At 45.3% G+C, this 21,938-nt stretch overlaps 1 protein-coding gene across 1 annotated transcript in view; it reads right to left on the bottom strand.

The window, feature by feature from the left end:
• The window catches only part of RGMB (repulsive guidance molecule BMP co-receptor b), a 28,949-nt gene extending 7,132 nt beyond the window's left edge, over window positions 1–21,817 (bottom strand). Inside the window, exons 1-4 of the mRNA XM_044383983.3 lie at window positions 21,478–21,817; window positions 20,440–20,515; window positions 16,960–17,225; window positions 11,195–11,703 (exon numbers count right to left, since the gene is read on the bottom strand). Coding sequence (XP_044239918.1) covers window positions 11,195–11,703; window positions 16,960–17,225; window positions 20,440–20,444 — 780 coding nt within the window. The 5' untranslated portion in view covers window positions 20,445–20,515; window positions 21,478–21,817. The remainder of the gene's footprint in view (window positions 1–11,194; window positions 11,704–16,959; window positions 17,226–20,439; window positions 20,516–21,477) is intronic.
• Between the last annotated feature and the right edge of the window lie 121 nt (window positions 21,818–21,938).

Raw genomic sequence — 21,938 nt, 5'->3', positions numbered from 1 at the left:
ACCACTGTCACTATTTTTACAGATGACACTGATACGACCTCATCAAAAACCCCACTAGAATAAACCAATCCAGTAAAGTTACAGGATACGAAATTAATATATAGAGATCTGTTGCCTTTTTATACACTACTAAGAAGCTACTAAAGAGTAAGAAAACTATCCCATTTACAATTGCATCAAAATGAATAAAATACCTAAGAATACATTTAACTGACTAGGTGACACACCTCTACTCTGAAAGCTATAAAACTGATGAAAGAAATTTAAGACACAAATAAAGAGATGTACAAATAATTAAGATATACCATGCTCATAGCCTGGAAGAATACTGTTAAAATGTCCAAACTACCCAAAGCAATCTATAAATTAAATGCAATCTCCATCAAAATACCAACAGCATTTTTCACAGAACTACAATAATCCTAAAGTTTATATGAAATCACCAAAGACCCTGGATAGCTAAAGCAATCTTAAGAACAACAAAGCTGGAGGCATAACAATCTCCGATTTCAAGCTATAGTACAAAGTTGTAGTAATCAAAACAGTACGGTACCGGCACAAAAACAGACACACAGATAAATGGAACAGAACAGAGAGCCCAGAAAGAAACTCATGCTTATATGTCCATTAATCTATGACAAAGGAGAAGAACATACAATGGAGGAAAGAGTCTCTCCAATAAATGGTGTTGGGAAAAGACCACTTTCTTACACCATAAAGATAAAATGGATTAAAGACCTTAATGTTAGACTGGAAACCATAAAACTCTTAGAAGAAAACATAGGCAATAATCTCTTGAACATTGGATTTACCAACGTTTCTCTTTGTATGTCTCTTCAGGCAAGGAAAACAAAAGCAAAAATAAACTACTGGGACTACATCAAACTAAAAGGTTTTGCATAGTGAAGGAAACCAACAAACAAAAAGGCAGTCTACTGAATGGGAGAAGATATTTGCAAATGATGTACCTGGTAAGAGAATAATTTTCAAAATATATAAAGGACACCAAAATAAATCCAATTACAAAGCAGGCAGAGGAAAGGATTTAAAAATACAGATTCAAAGGGTACATGCACCCTGATGTTTATAGTAGCGTTACTGACACAGCCAAACTATGGAAATAGCCCAAGTGTCCATCGACCAATTAATGGATAAAAAAGATGTGGTATATGTATATACATTGGATTATTACTCAACCAACAAAAAGAATGAAATCTTGTCATCTGCAGCAACACGGATGGAGCTGGAATGTGTTATGCTAAGCAAAATAAGTCAGAGGAAGACACATCATATGATTTCACTCATACACGGAATTTAAGAACAACAGATGAATGTGTGAGAAGGGGGAAAAAGAGAAGGGGGGAGGTAAACCCTAAGAGACTCTTAACAACAGGGAACAGAATGAGGGTTGATGGAGGGAGGTGGATGGTGGATGGGCTTGATGGGTGACGGGTATTGAGGAAGGCACTTGTGATGAGCACCGGGTGTTATATGTAAGTGATGAATTACTGCATTCTACTCCTGAAACCAGTATTACACTTTACATTAACTAACTAGAATTTAAATAAAAATTTGGAAGAAAAAAAATGGGCTGAGGACCTGAATAGGCATTTTTCCAGAAAAGACCTACGGATGGCCAACAGACACATGAAAAGATGCTCAATATCACTCATCAACAGGGAAATGCCAATGAAAACCACAACGAGAGATGACCTCACACCAGTCAGAATGGTTAGTATCAAAAAGACAAGAAATAACAAGTAGTGGTGAGAATGTAGAGAAAAGGAAACCCTGGTGCACTGTTGGGGGGAATGTGAACTGGTGCAGCCACTTTCTGTAGCCACTGTGGAAAACAGCATGGAAGTTCCTCAAAAAATTAAAAAACAGAAATATCAAACAACCCAGTAATTCCACTGCTGAGTCTTTCCCCAAAGAAAATGAAAACTAATTCGGAGAGATACATGCATCCCTAGGTTTATTGCAGCGTTACTTACAATCAACAAAATATGGAAGCAACCTAAGTGTCCACTGAAAGTAGAATGGATAGATGTGTGTGTGTACACACCCCCCCCCCAAGGTGTTGCCGTTTGCAAGAACATGGGTGGATATAGAAGGTGTTACCCTAAGTGAAGTCAGTCAGAGAGATACCATAGGACTTCACTATATATGGAATCTAAAAAACAAACTCAAAATACAAAGACCAAACTGGTGGTTGTGGAGTTGGGGGGGGGGGTTGGGGGAAAGAGATACAGGGGATTAAGGTACAAACTTCCAGTTATAAAATAACTCCTGAAAAGTACAACAAAGGGAATATAGTAAGACTGTAATAACACTGTATAGTTACAGACAGTGACTACACTTACTGTGGTGAGCATTTTATCATGTATGGAATTGTTGAATCACTGTGTACATCTGCAACTAATGTTAACACTGAGGATACTTTAATTAAAACACAGGAGAGTATATATATATGTATGTTGAGATGGTTACTAACTGAAATGCAATTTTACAATTATGACTTAATTATGTATCAAGTATCCACCTACAGGAAGGCTGAACTTCAGACCTAGAAAAGTATTTTGTTCGACACTAAGACAGTACATGTGTGAAAGGGGCAGCAGATGAAAAATCTTACCCTAGATTCCTCTTGGGGCTGGAATGAGCGCTTAAGGGCCTGCTACCTTCAAAAGAGGTCTCAAATTAGGTTTCTCTACCCTCTGAATCTCTTTGCACAGAGCTCTGTTCCAGGAGCACTTCCAGGATTCCAGAGAAATGGAATGGATCAGCCTTATTTATGCTTCAGTGTTGCCCCAGGTAATACATGCAGGAACAAGGGCTGCCTTGGCTGCTGGAGGGCTTCTTGGCAGCAGGTGGAGAAAGAAGAAACCAAAGCAGAGGCGAAGGACACCCACAGCTGAGGCTGCTAGGGTGGTCCAGGAGAGAAGCATTAAGCTCAGTGGCTGGAAAGAATATGCAAGAGTGAAAGCAAAGCGGGCCCAGGGATGATACTTGAAAGAGGCACAAAAATGTCGACTTCCAGAGAGTAATTTCTGTACACTTACAACAAGGAAGGCTGGATGTATAAATAGGTTCCGAAACAGTGAAATTGGCCAGCTTCCTTGCACAGACCAGAGCCATGCTGCCCTGGGCATGAGGAGGAAAGGCCTTGAGTCCTCGAGTCTTAGCCACTCAGAGGACTCAACATGCAAGTGTGTGTTTGCTGTGTTCAGACTCCGCATTATAAGGAGGCCAGTAAGTGTAGGAACTCGAGGTGCTTCTAGATGGGAAGTCAGGTATGTGGGGACACTATTACATCTGCCACTGTGCTGCAGACCAGAGGCCAGAAGTATTTTGAAAGGTGAGAGCCAGGGCCAGAGGCAGTAACTCCAGGGGCCGGAATCTGCCCTAGCAGGTCTTGCCTTCAGGATCTCCCTTCTCACAGGGGGAGGGGGCGGGGCCATAGGCCCTGAGGCCCCAGAGCAGGACCTCTGGCAAACAGCTCTAGGCCTTGGTTCGGCACAGCTGAGGCCCGAAGCAATGGGGATTAGGAAATCACAGCCTCTGATCATTTTTCAGTTTTGGGAGGTGATTTAAAAAGTAAAAGGGCTTGGGGGCGCCTGGGTGGCACAGCAGCTAAGCGTCTGCCTTCGGCTCAGGGTGTGATCCCGGCGTTATGGGATCGAGCCCCACATCAGGCTCCTCCGCTGCGAGCCTGCTTCTTCCTCTCCCACTCCCCCTGCTTGTGTTCCCTCTCTCGCCGGCTGTCTCTATCTCTGTCGAATAAATAAATAAAATCTTTAAAAAAAAAAAAAGTAAAAGGGCTTGAAGGTCTTTCTTTACAATACACTCACACTCTACCACTTCTAGGTTCAATTTCAAGCTCCCAGGGCTATTAAAAAAAGAAAAAGCAAAGAAAGAAAAGCCTACTGCCGAAAGAGGCGGTTAGAGGTGATGACCCTCTGTTTCAAGAAGCCAGTTAACTGAAATGCTACCGAACAACATCCTCTGTCTTCATTGGCCTGAGGCAAGGAGTGAGGAGGACAGCAACAGCACTCCAGCACAGACGGGGACAAGGGGACACAAGGACACACACCTTTAGGTATAAGAGGAACCCTGACCCCCTCTATTTCAGGAGCAAGTGCAGAGCAGAGGAGAATTCAGTGTGTAAATGCCGTCCTACCAATCCGCCCACAGTACACAAACTGTGTTCTAACACTCGAAGAACATTCTTTTGGCTTCCACTCTTAAAATAAGCAGCTAACTGGGACACAAAGAACTCCTCGCCACAGACCCAGTTTCACCGAAAGCTCTTTCTACGAGCGACAGCGCGGTGTTCGCAGTGCAAGCCCGTCCAGCTCACGTCTGTACCTTAGACACGTGCTGCTATTCTTGTTAGTTATCGCTTCCAAGCTGAGCAGTTTAAAAAGTCCTTACATGACCCCACCCACGAGAGCACAAAATTCAAAACCGTGGAAGAGCAAGTTCTACTGCAGTCAAAACCAACAAAGGCAGAATGGGTAAGGGAGATCTTGCATTGTTCACTACCGTAGGTGACCTTTCACGTGCCCCATTCCACACAGGCAGGAACTGTTTGGTTAGCATTAACTGAGGCCAGCAGAAAAGTACCAACCATCCCATGTTTCCTTCTCACCCCTTCCTCTCAAAATGTTGACTCAAAGAAAATTTAACAGGCCAGAGAAAGACACTTGGAAATGTGGCCAAGAGGTTCTAACTCTCAGCTGTGTATCAGACGTGGCCTGTACCTCTGGTTTAGACTACGGAGGAGCATGGCTTGTTTGAAAGCAGCAGAGGCCCACAGCGCCGATGGAATCCTGGCCTGGCTTGGGCAGGAGTTGGGTTATTTTCATTTACAAATGGGGGATATTTTGAAAGTCTCCTCCTCCTCCTAAACCACAGCTGGGACAGAGGGAGTGGTACAGAGAAGGATGATTCAAAATACAGTATTTAGGAGATACGCAGATACAAACTTTACACGATTTTAGAAGGTTTCTACTAACATCTTTAAGTCTCTTCACTCTAGAGCATTAAGATGGTAAAAGACTCATTACCCAGAGTATTGAAATGCATATGGACAATACGACGATGTAGCTTGTACAGAAAGTACAGCATAGGGGCGCCTGGGTGGCTCAGCTGGTTAAGCGTCTGCCTCAGGTTCAGCTCAGGTGACAGTCCCAGGGTCCTGATTGTTGGGCTCCTTGCTCACTGGGGAGTCTGCTCTCCCTCTGTCCCCCACCCGACTCATGCACGCAAGCTCACTGCCCCCCCGCCCCCCCCCCCCCCGCCGCTCTCAAATAAATAAAATCTTTAAAAAAAGGAAAAAGTACACCATAAACAATAACCAAGGTAGGGCCATTTATCTTACAAAATGATCTTTCACACTTCTGGATATACCATACAGCTAATAATTTCTCCTTTTTCTGCCCCCTCCCCCCCATACTTAGAAATCCTTTTACCTCTAGAAAATCTGCTGAATCTGTATGAAATAAAGTTCAGTAGTTCCTGGGCCTAAAACCTTATATCCAATACAAACAGGAGCTATGCAGGAAATGGAAAAGGACAAAATAAGAACACTACCACCTGAAATTATAGCCAACTTCTACTCTTCTAAAAACTATTCTTTGCTGTTTCAATATTGTTTCTACAGTAAGTAAATTCAGGGAGGAGAAGGTCATCAACGATACGCTTTCATGGGTTTTAAAAATGAAATAGGAGCCAGAAAAATGAATTTAAGAATTGGAGACTCTGACAGTCAAATTCTAGAAAGCTTTGGGTATTAAAGAACAGCAACCAGGGGGAGAGAGAGGCCCTGGGTAGTACATCAGCCCATCTCTCTGGCCCTTCTTGACATCTGTGACAACTTGCTAAGCAGGAACACTTAGAACCAGCTTATGAATATTCTAGAAACACCTAGAACCAGCCTACCAATGTTCTAGAAAGAAACCCTGAATGGCTAGTTTTACCCACAAGCCCCACAATGCTCCACAGACCGCTGCAGGTTTGTTATGTGCTTAGACTGAGACCGAGACTGAGATCGCCTCTACATCTCCCCCACTGTCCCCCCACCCCCACAGGAGGCCATGTGATGCTCGGCGGTTCCGATGCAGTGCTGAGTTAATCATACGTTTTTATCAGAGAAATGATTACACCGAGCAGGAAGCTGCAACGGCAAACTTCTCCCCCACCTGCTCCCCAGTATGCCTCATTCAGGGTGTGTTTTTTGTTTTTTTTTTGGTAACCGTTTTTGCAAAAATGAGGACCAAGACAAGGAGCTATTATAAAGAGATGGCAAGAATTTCCCAAGTAACAGATAATCATAACAAAAGAAAGAGCAATTTCAGCCTTTAAAAGTTAGCTATGATGTATCTGTAAGACAGTTTGTGACCTCTGGAAAGAAAGGGCTCTATATTCTTAAAGAATATGCCACTGTCCCCTCTGTAACAATGCAACATGCAAGAACAGGGTCCATATATTCAAAATACAATCCTGCCGTTGGGAGTACGAGGCATCTTCTCTAGTCGATAAAAATAAGAATGATCACCATTGTGTAGCTCAGACTATCTCCATAAAGATATTTTTACTATCAAAAACTTGGCCAAAAGAAAATGCACTAAACCTCAGGTCCAAAGAGGATGGTGTCTCCAACCTTGAACCAGAGATTGCTTAAAATGACAGTTGAAAGCCTTTGAAATGCAGGCACGCCTGATTTGCTTTCGTAACCAACAGAGAATGGGCCCAAACACTGGTTTACATGCCCACAGACTGCTATGAAACCATAGCTACATGCGAAGGGGCATGAGAAAAGAGGAGAGGACCCAACTCAGGCTCTAGGACCCCACAAGGGAGTATGTTTTGTAACGAGGAACACCTTGGGTTACACAGTTTGAAGGAGACAGAAAGCAAGAATTAACCGAACAGTCTCAGTCTTCCTACAGCTCTAGTATCAACCAGTCCAAGTTTTCAGGCATTTTCCAGAAAGTAGCTGGAATTTGGGATTTAGGGATAATTATGAACTTTAAAAAGTAGATAACTGCTGGGCCTGGCCTCTTCCCATGCTTTGTACCCATGGGAACACAAGGAGCTGGCAGCCCACAGCGACAACAGGGGCATGCAAGGCACGTCAGGGTGCTCACCCATCTGGCTTGGTCAAGACAAACAACACACCTCTTTCCCAAATGCAAACACTCAAAGGTAAACCACTTTTTCTCACTGAAGGAGGAAACATGGAAAATTCTGTAGCAGATCTATAAAGGAACCTGCTGTCAACCCCCAGCTCCCCTCCTACTCGTAATTTTGTTTTACTGAGACTGAAGGACAGGATGACAAAGCTGGAGTGATGGGAAAGGACATGACTACATTAAAGCAAATAGAAAAATAAACCAAAGGTATCCAAAGTACTTGTAAAAACTAAGTTTAAAAAGTATTCCCATTGTTTAGGTGTACAATAAATGCATTCCTGAAATTTTTCGGAAAAGGAATCATTTTAAATGTACCAGAGAGACTGGCAATCTTAATGCATGCTGTTAGGAATGCGTCTGTAAGGCACAGAATCTTATCAGAAAATTCACTCCACAATCACTCTCTGTAACCACGGCATATACAAATCCTTATTGAGTCCACTTAAACAGAAACACACAGACACACAGAGTGAAGTCAGTAGGAGATGAAGGGGCTGGCAAAGAGAATGTGCAAAAGGGGGTACAGAAGATAATTATCTGCACAGGTGATCGAGCCTATTTACCTGAGGCCCAGGAGAGCTATGTACACATGTCCTTTGGAACCTAAATACTTTCCTCCTCTCCCCCAAACAAAAACTGCTTCTCTTTCCTATGTGGCCAACTCTGCCAGTTCTAAGCCTGTCCCTCTCATCGCTCTTCCCCAGGGCCTGCAGGCCTGAAGCCGCCGCTCCCAGCCGAAGGTGGGGAAGATGGCCCTGAGCTGGCGTGGATCTCAACCGAGGCATGCAGGTATGCCAGAAAGCCCCGCAGCCCCTGGAGTGGAGATGAAAAGCTAGCCCTGGCCTCCCCTTCAGGCACACACCTACCTGGCAAAGCAGCGACTGCAGAAGACTCCTCTGGAGAGAAGGAGCCAAACAGGCTGGTGGAGGGCCTAACAGCACGAGTGGCCCCGAGGAAGCATACCTGTACACACTATGACCAACTGGAAAACCACATGAAGTTTCCCAGGGAAGGGGGACAGAAAGCAGACGAGGGGGAGCTGAGGCCACATTGCTGAGTGCTGCAGGTCTAGCTGCCCTCAACTTGCTGCTTGCTGTGTGGACAACGGAAAAGGCTTAGCTAAGAAATGGCCCCTTGAGTACAGGACTTTTCTTTCATTCCGTTTAGATTTCTCCCCCTACCTTTTGTCTTTTTGTGATGAGAGAAAGATACTTAGGGGCAGCTAGGGATCACAAAGAGGACCTCTGAAGATGGCTTGCTCAAGAAGTTCCCAGGACTGAGGAAGTGTGTTAAGGACCTCACTGCACCTAACACCTGGGTCCAGTGATGTAATGCAGTGCGGAAGGTAGTGAAAGCAAGGAGTGGTTACATACAACACCTTCAGCAGCACAGCTGGCCAACCCCTACCACAGCATTCGTCAGCTCCTCAATCTAGTGACACTACCACATGGATCATTACAAATGCTTGACCCCCAGGATGACTCGGTATCTGCCCAGCACAGTTACCACGTAGCTGGTCTGTGCACATGTTTCAGGGCTCCGTCGAGCGGAGACTCATACCAAAAAATCTTCTGACAGATTTTTAAAAAAAGTATTGCAGTAGACCTAAAAAAAAAAAAAAAAAAAAAAAAAAAATCAGATCTTTTTGGGAACTGATTTCAGATGTATTTTTTGCCTCAGAGCTTTTTTATTTTTATGACCGTCATTTTTTCATTGCTTAGAATTTTTTAAAAGGTTTCACTTTGGCCCTGGGTAGGTGAGAGGAAACTGTGCTGCAAAATTTTACGCCTTTAGTTGTGTTTCACCAGCATAGGTCATACCAGCACCGAGACAGGTCTTCAGCAGTAACCTTCCAGATGCTTTTGGGAACTTTGGAGAGAGTTGCAAAAAACAGAAGGAAAAAAACCCCCACGACTACCAGAGGTCGTGAAGCCATAGTCATCTGCTCCTGAACAGCATGGTCACCAGATGCGGGAACTACTTTCCAACAGTGCACTTAAAGACCAAGTATTCTCATTGTCTGCTGGAATCTGAGTCAGAGGACAGCTTGCCTCCCACATCCGTTTTGGAAAGGGTGAAACTTTTGAACCTCATCGAACTGCGAGAGAAAACAAAGCTATACTTTTTATTCATTTGTGAAAAACGATGGTAGACCCGAGCATAACTGAAATGGACCGACCTAAAGTACTTCAGTGTCAACTGTTCCTTTTATGTAATATCGATACTCAAAAGGTAACTGTTCCCAAATGAATTCCACCACGATCAGTAAAAAAGTAGAGAATTTTGAAAGGCAGATTAACAAGTAGAAGTAACACGTGACTGGATGGAAGGCATGGAAAATTAAATTTAGGGCTTGTGAAAAGAACCAGTATTTTCCCAGGCACAAAGCACCTGCTACTCTCCAAAGTACTGCCGACGGCCCTCCAAACCCTCAGTTATCTACGCCATTGCTGACAACTTTCCCCACTCCCAGCGCAACTGCCGCTTTGAATTTTCAATCTCACGTTTTCCCAAAGACTATTCCAAGTTTTATGCCCTATGACGCTGCAACAATGATGGATTTTTGGCCATGGTTTGCTTTTAACTTCATAATTGTGTAACTTTCTACCATAACTTACAGCCAACACATATATTAAAATACAGATAGGAAAAATTATTTACATACTTATAAAAACCAGAGGAGGGAAGGTTTATTTGAGATGTAGGACTTGGAAAGGCAAGCCTGCGCTTTTATTGGGAGTTGAAGTGTAAACATTTTTGAGTTCCCCTAAGATGTCTGGACTAATGTAACAGACTTCTTTGTTCAGAGCAATGACTTCTAATCTTAGATTTGTGACACCCCCGGGGGTCTCCAGATATCTCCGGAGGTGCTGTAAAATCACCTCCTCAAAATGCCAAGTCAAATAATTTAAATTCACTTAAAAAATATGCCACACATGTCTGGAGGCAAGGGAGGGTGTCCTGGAATTAAAAGAACGGTCATAAATATTACAAAAGCTTGATCCTTGTCAATTATATTTTAGTCTAAACCAACTGACGAATAAAGGCAATTGAGCAAGATGAGACAGTCTGTGTGATTTTTGTGATTAGAGGAGACCGGGAAGGAGCTGGTTACTTGCAACAGTCTTTTTTCTGGAAAACCTTTCCTGACCTCTACATTTACTAATGCCTGAATTAGCACTCACTGGCAACTGGGAACCTAGTTCCTACCTCTTCACCTCTTGCACTGACATTGGTGTCTTAGAGTTGGTTTAAATGATCTCTATTAGGTGTCAGTTTCTTTAAAACAAACATGGAAACAAACAAGAACACAGGGGCAGCTAGGCAGAGTAAGCTTAACTTAATTTTGTCAGTTTCCCCCTCAGCTTCTTAATTAAATTGTTATCCTGGGATTACATGCAGGTTATACATCACTGCTCCACAATATCCAATTCTAAAATTGCTTAGTCACGACAAGGTTAATAACTAAAACACAATTGTGGGGATTGCCACTAGGAAGCTGGCTTATAGCCATTCTATTTTACTACAGTTTCCAAATTTCCAATAAATTATGTTTCCTGATGGGCTATTGCCCCAGGTTTCAGAACTTTCTTTACTCTGAACACCCACTTGAGTCACCTGAAAAATCAGAATATGGATTTAGAAATCGAAGTGACTAGAGTCACACTCGAAAAAGACATCACAGAAAAAAAGTATACATTTTTCCATAAAACAGGCCTGTCTTTTCATAAAAACTCAACTTGTGTTTAATTTTTCATATCACTGCTTAAACTTAGACCCGTATTTTACATAAGCCTTAGGATTCCAGTGGGAAATTCTTTACTAAATAATTTTCATTTAATCCTCCATTCACCCTGTTAATTGCTTGCCAAGAACAAGTTCCTTTTAAACTAGGTCTTTTGTATCATACTTCAAAAATTGTCTGAAGGAACAAAAAAGTTGTCTGAAGAATCAAACACCTGCAAGTTATAAGTTAGAAGGAAAAGAAGTTTACTTGCCTTATTTGTAGCAGTAGCACTGGATCCAGGGACCACAGGCACATTCGTCACTTGAACTGAAAGATAATTATTGTCTATGAGTGGCCAGGCTCCTTCCACTTTGCACGTCTGAAAGTGATCCTTGAAAGTTCTAAGGTGAGGATCTCCGAACAAGCCACAAAAAAGGTAACTGGGAGGGTTCAGATCCCCTCCCCTGTGTTCTCTGGCTCCTGCATGGCTGTGATAGTTACAAGGGTCATGGGTCACTTCAGGGTTGGTAGAGGATGTGGGTCCATCCTTCGAACAGTTCCTCTGGCTCATGAGGTCACTGATACCCAACACAGCAGAATGGTACACCAGGTTACCACGGCAGGCTTTTGAAGTTCGCTGGGTGCAGCCGGCATAGGCACGCAGAGCCTTGCAAAACTCAGAGTCAAAGCCGTCAATGGCAGAGTTCAGGTGTGAAGTCAGGGACACGAAGTCCGTGGTACATTTCTGGATTCGACATTGGGCCGGCTGTTGGCAGTCACCTATGAGAAAGAAAAGACGACCCCACGTTTTTTAAATGCTTCATAACTTCCTGAGCTACCTAAGAAAATGACATTTTCCTTGGGGAACTGTTTGTTCTATTTCATATCCTCCTATTTTAAGAAGGCCTTCAGAAATAGGGTTGCATTTGCCTCTGTGGGTCTCACAAATTAATCCACTGGGAGAAAAACTGCATGCAATTAGTCACCTTAAAACTTGAGATCGGGAGCAGCTCTGAGTGAACAGGAGTCCAGCCCAGCATTCTTATGTTAAAATTACAAGGGAATGGCTAAATGGAGTATCTCACCAACTTTGCTATTGTTTACAGATTTTGAAGAACGATTCCTTCGCTCTAAAGCCAAGCCAAAGGCGTGAGCTTTGTTTTGAAAAGGGCAGAAGTCATTTGCTTTGGAAAGCATGGGGTCTATGCACAAAACCAGAGTAAGGCTTCACACCTCAAGCAGGGATCCCTAACTTATAGCATGATTAGTTAAAACACCTTTACCTGATTGTAGTACAGCTACAGGGTAACAAGAAAAAATCTAGGTACTAAGTTACTCTGCATTTCCTTAGCGGTGTTTGCTAATGAACTGTATATAAACTGACAATCTCCTGGGTGCTACGTTATGTAAACGTTCTCTTAAAAAAATAAAGTGATTCATTTGATCAAGCTGTTTATTTACTTCTCCCTTAACAGCCATCACCACTGGATCCCAGATCCCAAGCAGCTCATCAGGAAAGCTACAGTGAATCTAAAAGGACACCGAATTGAAATCCTGCTGCACGGACAGATGATTCCACTATGTTTTACAGAGAGAGAACCAGGGAGCTACAGCACACAAGATTCTCAGAGGATATATAAATGAGTTTTTTCCTTAAGTCGACGGTTCAGATACACCTAATGATCTAAGCAAAGCTAAAATTAATTTAAAAACCAACTATTACTGCCCTAGTTTTTAAAAAGTCAATTTTCAAATGATGTTTTGCCACTAGCTTCTCATATAAAAAAATTAAGGGGTGCCTGGGTGGCACAGTTGGTTGAGCACCTAACTCTTGATCTCAGCTCAGGTCAACATCTCATCATCTTGGGGCTGAGCCCCATGCGGGGCTCAGTGCAGAGTCTGCCAGTCCCTCTTCCTTGGCTCCTCCTGCACCCCCCTCCCCGGTGCGTGCACGTGCGCTCTCTCTCTCTCAAATAAAAAAAATAGATTTTTAAAAAATTAAAAACCTCTCAAAGCATAAAAAGATGTAAGAATTGCCAATACTAGGTCAGCTGTGTGCGCCAATTAGTTTTATATTCTAGTCCATGAAGTGGGAATGCTAGAATTACTGAAAAGGAAAATTTTTTTCCTGATCATCCACCTCAAGTTTTATAGAAACTAACTTTAACACGTACTCTGTGTTACTTGAATATTCTTTTTAGGTCTCTAAACTGGAGAAAGTTTCAATACTTTCAAGTCTTAGGTTCCTCAGCTGAGAAACGAGGATGTTGTTTTTGTGATCTTCTCCAGGCATAGAATATTTTGTAATTCCTATTCTAGGTGAGGGGAAAAAAAATCAGAGTATTATTAAATATATAATTATTTTAAGATGTGGACATAAACTTCAGGATAATATCAAGATTTAGGACTTCATCTGATGAAAACTTAAAACTAACCCTAATATCATTTTAGAAAAATACTTTAATCTTTTCAGTATTAAAGTGCTTTTAAAGCTGAATGGAATAACCTGTAATCTCTTTTTCTGGCTAGAGTTCAGCAGAAAAGACTGGGGGATGACAACCTCTCAAGCCACCTCCCCCACTATTTTTACATTTCAAAGACCAAGAAGGGAAAAATGTAGTCTAGATTGGGTACTCTAACCTGAGTAAAAAAAAAAAAAAAAAAAAAAAAAATTCAAGGTTTTGGGACTATGGACTTACAGCTATCACTAAATCACACTTAAAAAAAAATCACAAAAACACCTTCATGTGTTTGGCCTATCTCATGCTGGCTCATTCCAGAGTTGACAAAACCAGCTCCTATATTTACAGAACCCCTCTCTCCAAAGTAGATCCAGTCATTTTCAACTGTTTGACTCGAAAAACCAAAAACCAACCAACAACCTCAAAGGCATTAAAGCCATTTTACAGATGGGAAAAATCAAGACAAAGGGATAAAGGCCTTGTCATGGCTCAATCATAAATAGCTAGAATGAAGCCGAGGATGAAGTGCCTTTCCTCAAATCCCCTGTCCCTTCCTCAGGTCACATCTCCTCTAAATTCCCGACTCTCACAACAACAGCTGACTGTTTAAAAAAAAGACTTAACTACTGTATCAGTTTTTTTTTTTCTTTTTAAATGAGAGTCACAGCAAGCAGAAAGCAAGGAAATGAAAACTAGGCCAAGATCAGTCAGTAATGAACAGCTGCTAGACTACGAATAAATGACAGCACAAGAACTTTCCGCTAAACTTGCAATGCCTATTTGTTCTTTTTATGGTCTATAAAATCTATCCGAGCATACATTTATTTATAATTATTTTAAATAGTCATAAAATATCCACAGTAAGAGGAGCGTGAGATGCAGATGCAAGCGTTGAGAAGAGAAGCAGAATATAGATTCCCACCTCCCTTTCCTTCCTTGTCCTCCTCCCCCTTCCCTTATTCCTAGCAGGCAGGTGCGGATTCTTTCGAGAACTGTCACATCAAACAGAGCTCCTTGGGTTCTTTTGTGTGGGATGAGGTTTCCAACAGCCTTTTCAAATAGAGATGGTGGGAAAATAGGAGGGCTAACTAGAGAGTGCATCTGGTCAGCAGTTTCGGCCCCATCACAGGCTCCTGTATAATGACTAATTCGAAGCATACACCCAGAAATATCCAGGCTTCATGAATTTATAATGACAGCACACACTTTGCCTGTTACAGGCGGTAAAGTAAGCTTCCTGTCAAGATGCCAACACAATGCAGAGCAGAAACAATCTCAAGGATGCAGCCAACAAAGCCATGAAGAGTATGAGTAAGCAAGTAACTCCCATATTGCATCTCCATTCAGGAATTGTAGAGGTTAGCTTAAAGTGGGGGGGGGGTGTATGAAAGGACTTTGTTCATTTCCTAGGGCAGAAAACAAAATCTGCAGTTACAGATGTCTCCATTTTTCAAGTCAGTTGACCTACGGTTGGTGTGATAGTGTTTTCATTCCAGTTAATGAAAGCGCTAAAGGATTTGTGGGTCTACAGCTTTCGTTAATGATTCAAAGAGCTCACCATTCAAGACCCTTTCCTTGAGGCCAGGACTGCACGTGTGAATTTGCAGCACAATCACCAGTTTATAATAAAAGAAATAAGATATGCTAAAACCGAATTAAGTGAAATGCAGGGCCATATGGGGTGCCGAGGCAAATTATATGGATGCAGGCATAAAACATATGGTAGCCCATCTGCAGGGAGCACTCAGCTAGGCTCTCTGAGAAACAATCCTTGCATTTCAATAGCAACACTCTTCAAATAAATCTTTCAAAAGGAGCCCTTTTTTTCTGTAACCAAATTAATCACTCCACCCCAACAAGTTGTCCACAGATATCACTCACCACGGAAACTCTAAGAATTCTACGGTGACTTTAGTGAAGACACATTAAGATACTGACAGGAGTTTCACATCCCAAGTTCTTGAAATAAGGCACTTTCCATTAAACATTAAAACAATTTAAGTTTTTCAACACTGGCCAGAAAAGAAATCTTCAAGGACCACATTCCAATCTTGTCTGACAACCAAGGGAAACAATATCCAAGCAGTCGTGAGGGACACACAGTCCTACCTAACACTTCCAATTTCCATTTCAAGAAACACACATTTTGACATTATGAAGACATATTCTTCAGACGAAACACTCCTGAAAGTATCTTTTGACACAGCAGTAAAAATTTCCACGTGACCATAAGCAGGTTGACATTACTTTCTAAGATTCTAAAGTCACTTATTTAAAGCCTTAATCACTGTAAAACTTACTTCTACACCCTGTATTTCCCCAGTGTTAAAATGCAGCTCTTCCATCACAATGCAAAGTTACTAAAAGTAAATTAAGTCTCTTCGAATGCCACATTTCCCCCCCATTACTTTAAAGAACTCCCAGATTTTTAGCAAGGCTGGTATGGCTTAATAAATAAATACTACTCCACACAGCTGGGTGACATTACAGTTCAGGATTCTCCAGATCAGAGAGCAGTGAGACTGCTGTCATAAAATACAGGACAAAAAAAGGTCTCGGAGAAAAACTTACCGAATGCTCAAGCTGTTCTCAAATTAAAATAGAATTTATCTCTCAATGTGGCATTAAATAAACTCTTTAGACAAACTCCTAGACGTGGTACTTATAAAAAGCGTCCTAGATATTACCCCCCAGCTTTATTGAGATACAACTGACACAGAACATTGTATTACTGCAACTTATTTCACAAGAAAAATAAGTATCACCTGCTAGAAGGCTCATCTGCAGGCCTACTTCGCCAAAAACAGATAACTCACTCCCCCTTCCACAAGGGAAGCGCCGACCTCCAGAAAGCCTTGTGAGATCTGTCAACCCCTCCTGGAACCCGAAAACACGCGGCGAGCCACAAAGCACGTTTCTCCAAGGAGGCTGAAAGCTGAATCAAAAGCAGCTTTCGCAAATACGAAAGAAATCCCTGTTTAAAGACAGTTAAGTTACTTCGACATTAACCCCCAGGTTTTCAAATTTCGGTGAAAATCTTTACATCTGGGGCGATTTCTTCTCCTCATCGCCACCCCCAACTCCAGAGAAGCAGCACAAGGCTCCTTGTCTCCCCTCGAAGGGGGCGGCGGCGGCGGAAACCTGATCCCAGGCTGACTTTCAGTAAACACCAATGCAGTGAGCAATAAAGCACCCGGAACATTTGTCTCGGGGGCGCAGCACCCGTCGCCCCCGCCCTCTAAATCTTTGATAAGCGACTGTTAGGAAGGAGATTTATCAACGGTCCGAGCCGAAGGCAGGGTAACTGGAGGGAGGGAGGGAGGGAGAGAGGGAGAGAGGGAGGGGGAAAAGAGGCCTCTCCACTGCGCCCTGGGCGCGCCGCACGACCGGCGGGTGTGTTCCTGCTGCTGCGCCGCGAGCCCGGCAAAGGTGCAGGTCTGGAGCGCGTGAGGCCTCTCCCGTCTCACCACGCCACGCCGCCCTTCTGCCCCAGCGAGTGCCTTCGGGACCGGGGGTGTTTGGGAACAAAGCACTCGGCCTTGGGGCTGGCTCCCCTAGCGCGCGCGCCTCATACCTGCGTGGAGCAGCCCGAGGCTGAGCAGCAGCAGCAGCAGCAACGCCAGGGGCGGCGGGCAGAGCTGGGGGCGGCGGCGCTGCTCAGCCCCGGCGGCAGCAGCGGAGGCGGCGGCAGCGGCGCAGGAAGGTGCTGCTCTCAAGCCCATGCCCGTCCATGCAGGTCTCGTGGGCTCCGGCGAGGGCGGCGGCGCGGGCGCCGTGTCGGGGTCGTGGCCGTGGCTGCGGCATGGACCGGGGGACGCGCCTCGCTTCCTCTTCTTCCTCCTTCAGGCCCGCGTAGAATACGGGCCGCCGCCACCGCCGCAGCGAAAAGCGCGCCGCGGGCGGAGCGAGGCGGCGGCGGCGGCGGCAACGGGGCGCAGCGGCATCGCGGCGGCCGGAGGCGGCGGGCGGGGCAGAGGGGGCGGGAGAGAAGACACAAAGACAGTGAGCTTAGTGCCGAGCCCGGCCCCAAAAGCGCGGGCGCCCCGGTCCCGGCCAGCGTGGGCTCGGCAGGCGTGGACCCACTGGAGGCGCGCCCAAGCCTAACGAGCAGCCGCCGGCAGCCCGGATATCTCTGTGCGGCGGCCCCGCGGTCAATCAATCTCAGCCCCGCACTGCCGCCCCGCCCTCCCTGCATGCGCCAATCCACGTCGTCCCCACCCCCGGCCGAGCCCCTCCCTCCCACCCCATTGGCTGTAAACGCGGGTCCTCTGGGCCCAGCCTGCCACTCGCAGGGCCCAAAGCGCCCGCCCCCCCCCCCCGCACCTCCTCCCGCCCTCAGCTTGCTCATTGTAATTCGAGTTCCGCGTCCGCGGGCGGAGAATCGTGTCCGCCGCGCCCGGGCCCAGCCTCCCTCCTGTTCCCTCCTCTTCACCCCTTTCCGCGAGCTACTGTTTTCTCGTGCCCTACAGAAACTGGAGACGGCAACTCTCTCTTGCCGGCGTTACAAAGGAACCGGCTTTGACTTCTACTTTAATGTTGATTGGGTTCAACTTCCCCCTAAGGTTTTTTTGGTGTGTGTGTGTGTGTGTGTGTGTGTGTGTGTGTGTGTGTATTAAATCACCCCCACTCTGCCCCTCCCGCTCCAGCTCTGGCTCCTGAGAGGAAGTGGGCGCTTTTACCGAGCGCGGTGCGGCAGGTCCCTTCGCAGCCAATCACAACTGCCAAACCGCGTTCGGAGCCTTTTCCGGACATTTGGTAAAGATAGCGCCCAGCGGCGTTGGAAATCCGACTGTGACCTGCGGTCCAGAACAGATCGGATGGGCTGGGAAGGTACCCACCAGCTCCCGGCGGAATTCGCTGGCAGCTGTGCGAGGCTCTGGCGTTATTGTTCCTCTGACATTTCCCTTCCTGAAAGCAGCGGGGAGGAGTCTGAGAGTGGGCGAACTTCAACGTGTTCGGTTACAGTGTAATTAGATTAATGAGGATAGTGAGTTTTTAATGCAGTGTAGAGTAATTATGCCATCATTTCTTGTTGCTCGGTGGCTTTTCCACAAATTCTCGCTGTCTATTAGCATAGTAATTGAATGGCAGGTCACTTTCTACTTTTGTCACTTGGATGGATCCAAAAATGAGGGAAAAAACCCAATTGTGTGCCACAAAAGAGGTTGCCAAGTGTTGTCATAGGAAAGCATGTTGTGAGGTTGATGATAGGTTCCAATTTGTTATCAGTAGGTGTGAAGTAGTATCTAATCTCACGAATGGCTTCAAAGGCTAGGAGCTACTTCGACTGCCCTTGCCTTTGCCATTCCTCCAAGGGGCTCAGGGCTGCCATTTTAAATTCACTTATAGCCAAATTGCAGTTTTTAACTGTACCTGTTCACTACTCATAATCTCTAATTAGTAATTTCGTATCAACCACGGACACGTTAATATTTCCACACGTTACAATGTACTAATCAATGGACTAGGATAATTGAGGGCAAACCTTCGATCACTCCGGCTTACTCATTAGACACATTATGAACTGTACAAACCACTAGGTCCCTAATGAAGGATGCCTATCTATTTTTACTGTAACTCTTCATTACTTACCTATTACATACTATGATGACTCAAGTGGTAAACACACCTTTCACTGCCCAAGATATAATCCAAACCTTCTGTATATCCATAATATGCTTAATAATAGCTTCAGAGTTGCCTGGAGAAATGACTTTTTGCGGGCGGAGTTATCTGATACGATTTTTAGATAGTATTGTGGAGTAAATACTATGAGACCAAAAATTTACTCTCTTGCAATTACTACATAAATCAATGAACTACAGTTAATGAAATACTGGTGAACATCTTTTAAATGTAACCAAATTTGAGCAGTTTTGAAAGTATTTTGCTAACAAAGACTAACAGTAATATGTTTCTTTTTCCTTAAACCAAGATTTAATTCCACCCCTCTGAAAGAAGCATGCCACTTTATTGACCAGACTTCAAAACACATAACAAGTTAAGGATCTACTTCAGTTTAGTTGGGGGCTTTTCGCTGTCATTACTTTCTCCGATTTCTCCCCCTGCCACTTCTCCCCCCACCTCTATATCCTGTTCCTTAAACACACAGTGTTCTAAATTATTCTATCAATAGAGGGCATCGTCGAGTCACTGCAAATTCTGGTATCCAACTGGAACTGTGCTTTAGAGGGAAAACTTCATTTTTTTCTAAGGTGCTTTATTGCTCATCTGTTGTAAAATTTGACAGGCTCAAGATTTATAAGGCTAACAATTCATTTTTTATTACCACATAAGTGTTCAGCCCGCTAGAGTAAAATGTTAATTTTCACAATTAAACCGCAAGGTGGTTCCTGTTTTCAAGTCTTTAGGTCAGTTGACACACTCTCAGGGTAAATTCGGACTGTTAGCAAGATCCCGAATCGGGTTGGAAACAAGAGGGTGGTGAATGGTTGCTTATAGCGCATCCATTCCTCCAGCTCGAATGCTGCTGTTAAGGAGGATTTTAAGATTCTATAAAGAAAAATCTGGGGATTTCCCCCCATAAAATCAATGGCTTCTAAAAGTTTTACATCTTAATCAAAAAAATCGTCAAGTGACAGCTTGCACAACTCACAAACCCACCCTATTTCTTGCCACTTGTACTCTTTCTATCTTCATCTTTGTTTTCAGGAAGGAAAGATGAGACCAGAACAGCACAATTAGGGGACGCGGCAAAGCATCCCATGGTATGAACGTGCAAATGAATAGAATTAAAACACATGCCAGCCATATGAATGGATTCTAAATAAGAATTAGAGGTTTCTTATCCTGAACCTATACATGCTGTCTTAACTATTCCCCTGTTGATTTATCTCCATTTACAAAAAATCTAACACGAGGGGCTCACCTAGGACAGAGGAGCTAGAAAGCAGACCACAGTAGCGATTTGTGCAACCCCTTCTAGAGTAAGGGCCCCCTCGCTGCTCCCCAGTCTAGGGCGTCCGCAAAGCGGGAGCTGAAATATCCCGGAGTCCGACAGCCCTGCAGCAAGCGGCTAGTGGATTGTACTTACATCATTCTTAACCCTTCCGATCCTGGAGGGGGCTTGACGGGATCAGGGATCCCCCGAGCTCTGGAGCACGCAGGACCTGGGTGTGAGAGAAGACCCCAGAGCCTGGCGTGAGCGCTGCGCCCCCGGAAGGAGGGGGCCCGGGTAGTCAGTGGGGCTCATCACCCAAGAGCACACAGCCGGCCCCCACGATCCCTGCGGGCTCTGCAGCGGATCACACCGCTCAAAGCGGCAGGTGCAAAATGCATTTGGGAGCCGCTTGCCAGCGCGCGGAGGTAATGCGCTTCCTGTCCATTTATCTCAGGAAACCAGCGCAGCCTTCTCTTCCAAACAAAATTAACCTCTCATTAGCCAGCCACTCACTCCCGAGAAGGCCTTAAAAGCTTTACCAGCTCGCTAATGTATTTAGGCTTTTCTTCCAGGCAAACGCAGCCACGGTGGTGACTGTCATCAGCCCTGGGGGGTTCCTCTGCGTTCCCCTGGGAGCCAACCGCTTACCGCCCCTCAGCCTCAAGTCTGGGAAACTCTGGCCAATCTGCATCCCAGTTTGTGATACTCTGCAGACCCGACACGCCTGAATGGACTTCATGCCACAAGTAGCCAAACAAGTTCCCACTAGTTTCAAGAGCGCCCCTCATATCACACGCTCAGCTCTTCTATCATCAAGAAATGGGGAAGGGTACTCTAGAGGTCCTTCTATGGCCAGCTGTCCCACGGTCATAGGCGCTGACTGTCCTTTACAGCGCCAGCCCTGTACGCAACGGGTGCAGGAAGCAATGATCAGGGTATAGTATAGGGGTAGTGTAAGCTAGAATCTGGCCGATTCCAGGAGTGGGGAATCAAATGTGGTTCTAGGTCTGCAAGAGAGGCCTTTTGGAGCGTTGGGGTTTTCTCACCCAGGCCCCCCACCGCCCTGAGGCTGGCAGATTTATACCACACAGGTGGACCAAGACCTAAACAAAACAGTCCAGGCCTCTGCCTGCCGCTCGCCCCCCACGTCCCCCTGGCCCACCGCAAACTTCGACAAAACAAACAACTCACCACAGGCATTCCCTTGTCTGCAGCGCGACGCTTGCCAGCTGGGAAAATAAGCCGCAAGCCACGCGGCGGGGGCGCAGAGGGAGGGCAGCGCGGCGCCCGCCTCTCTCCCCCAGGTGGGGGCAGCGATACCCGGGGGCTGGAGGGAGGCTCCGCCTCGGGGGCCGCTCTCTCGCCTCCCTGACTGCTGAGTGAGCGCCGAGCGAGGGGCTGTGCCCTTCCAGCCAGCGCGATCTCGCGGACACCTAGGGAGTGGGGCGGGGAGGCAAATCCCTCAATTCCCTCCCGCTTTCTCGAAGTGTCTTTCTCTGGCCTCAGGTCTCAAAGAAGACCAAACCTAGGGGCCTTCACCGCCCCCCCTCCAGCGCCACACCGCCCCCTGTCGGCACTACCCGGATCTTTCCAGCTCCGCCAAGGAGTGGCGGGTAGCGGCGTCCCAGAATCCCAGCCTCCAGGTCCCGGCT

This window comes from Ursus arctos, unplaced genomic scaffold (assembly GCF_023065955.2).
Source record: "Ursus arctos isolate Adak ecotype North America unplaced genomic scaffold, UrsArc2.0 scaffold_5, whole genome shotgun sequence".
Lineage (NCBI taxonomy): Eukaryota > Metazoa > Chordata > Mammalia > Carnivora > Ursidae > Ursus > Ursus arctos.
This window is presented reverse-complemented; position numbering and strand designations above follow the sequence as displayed.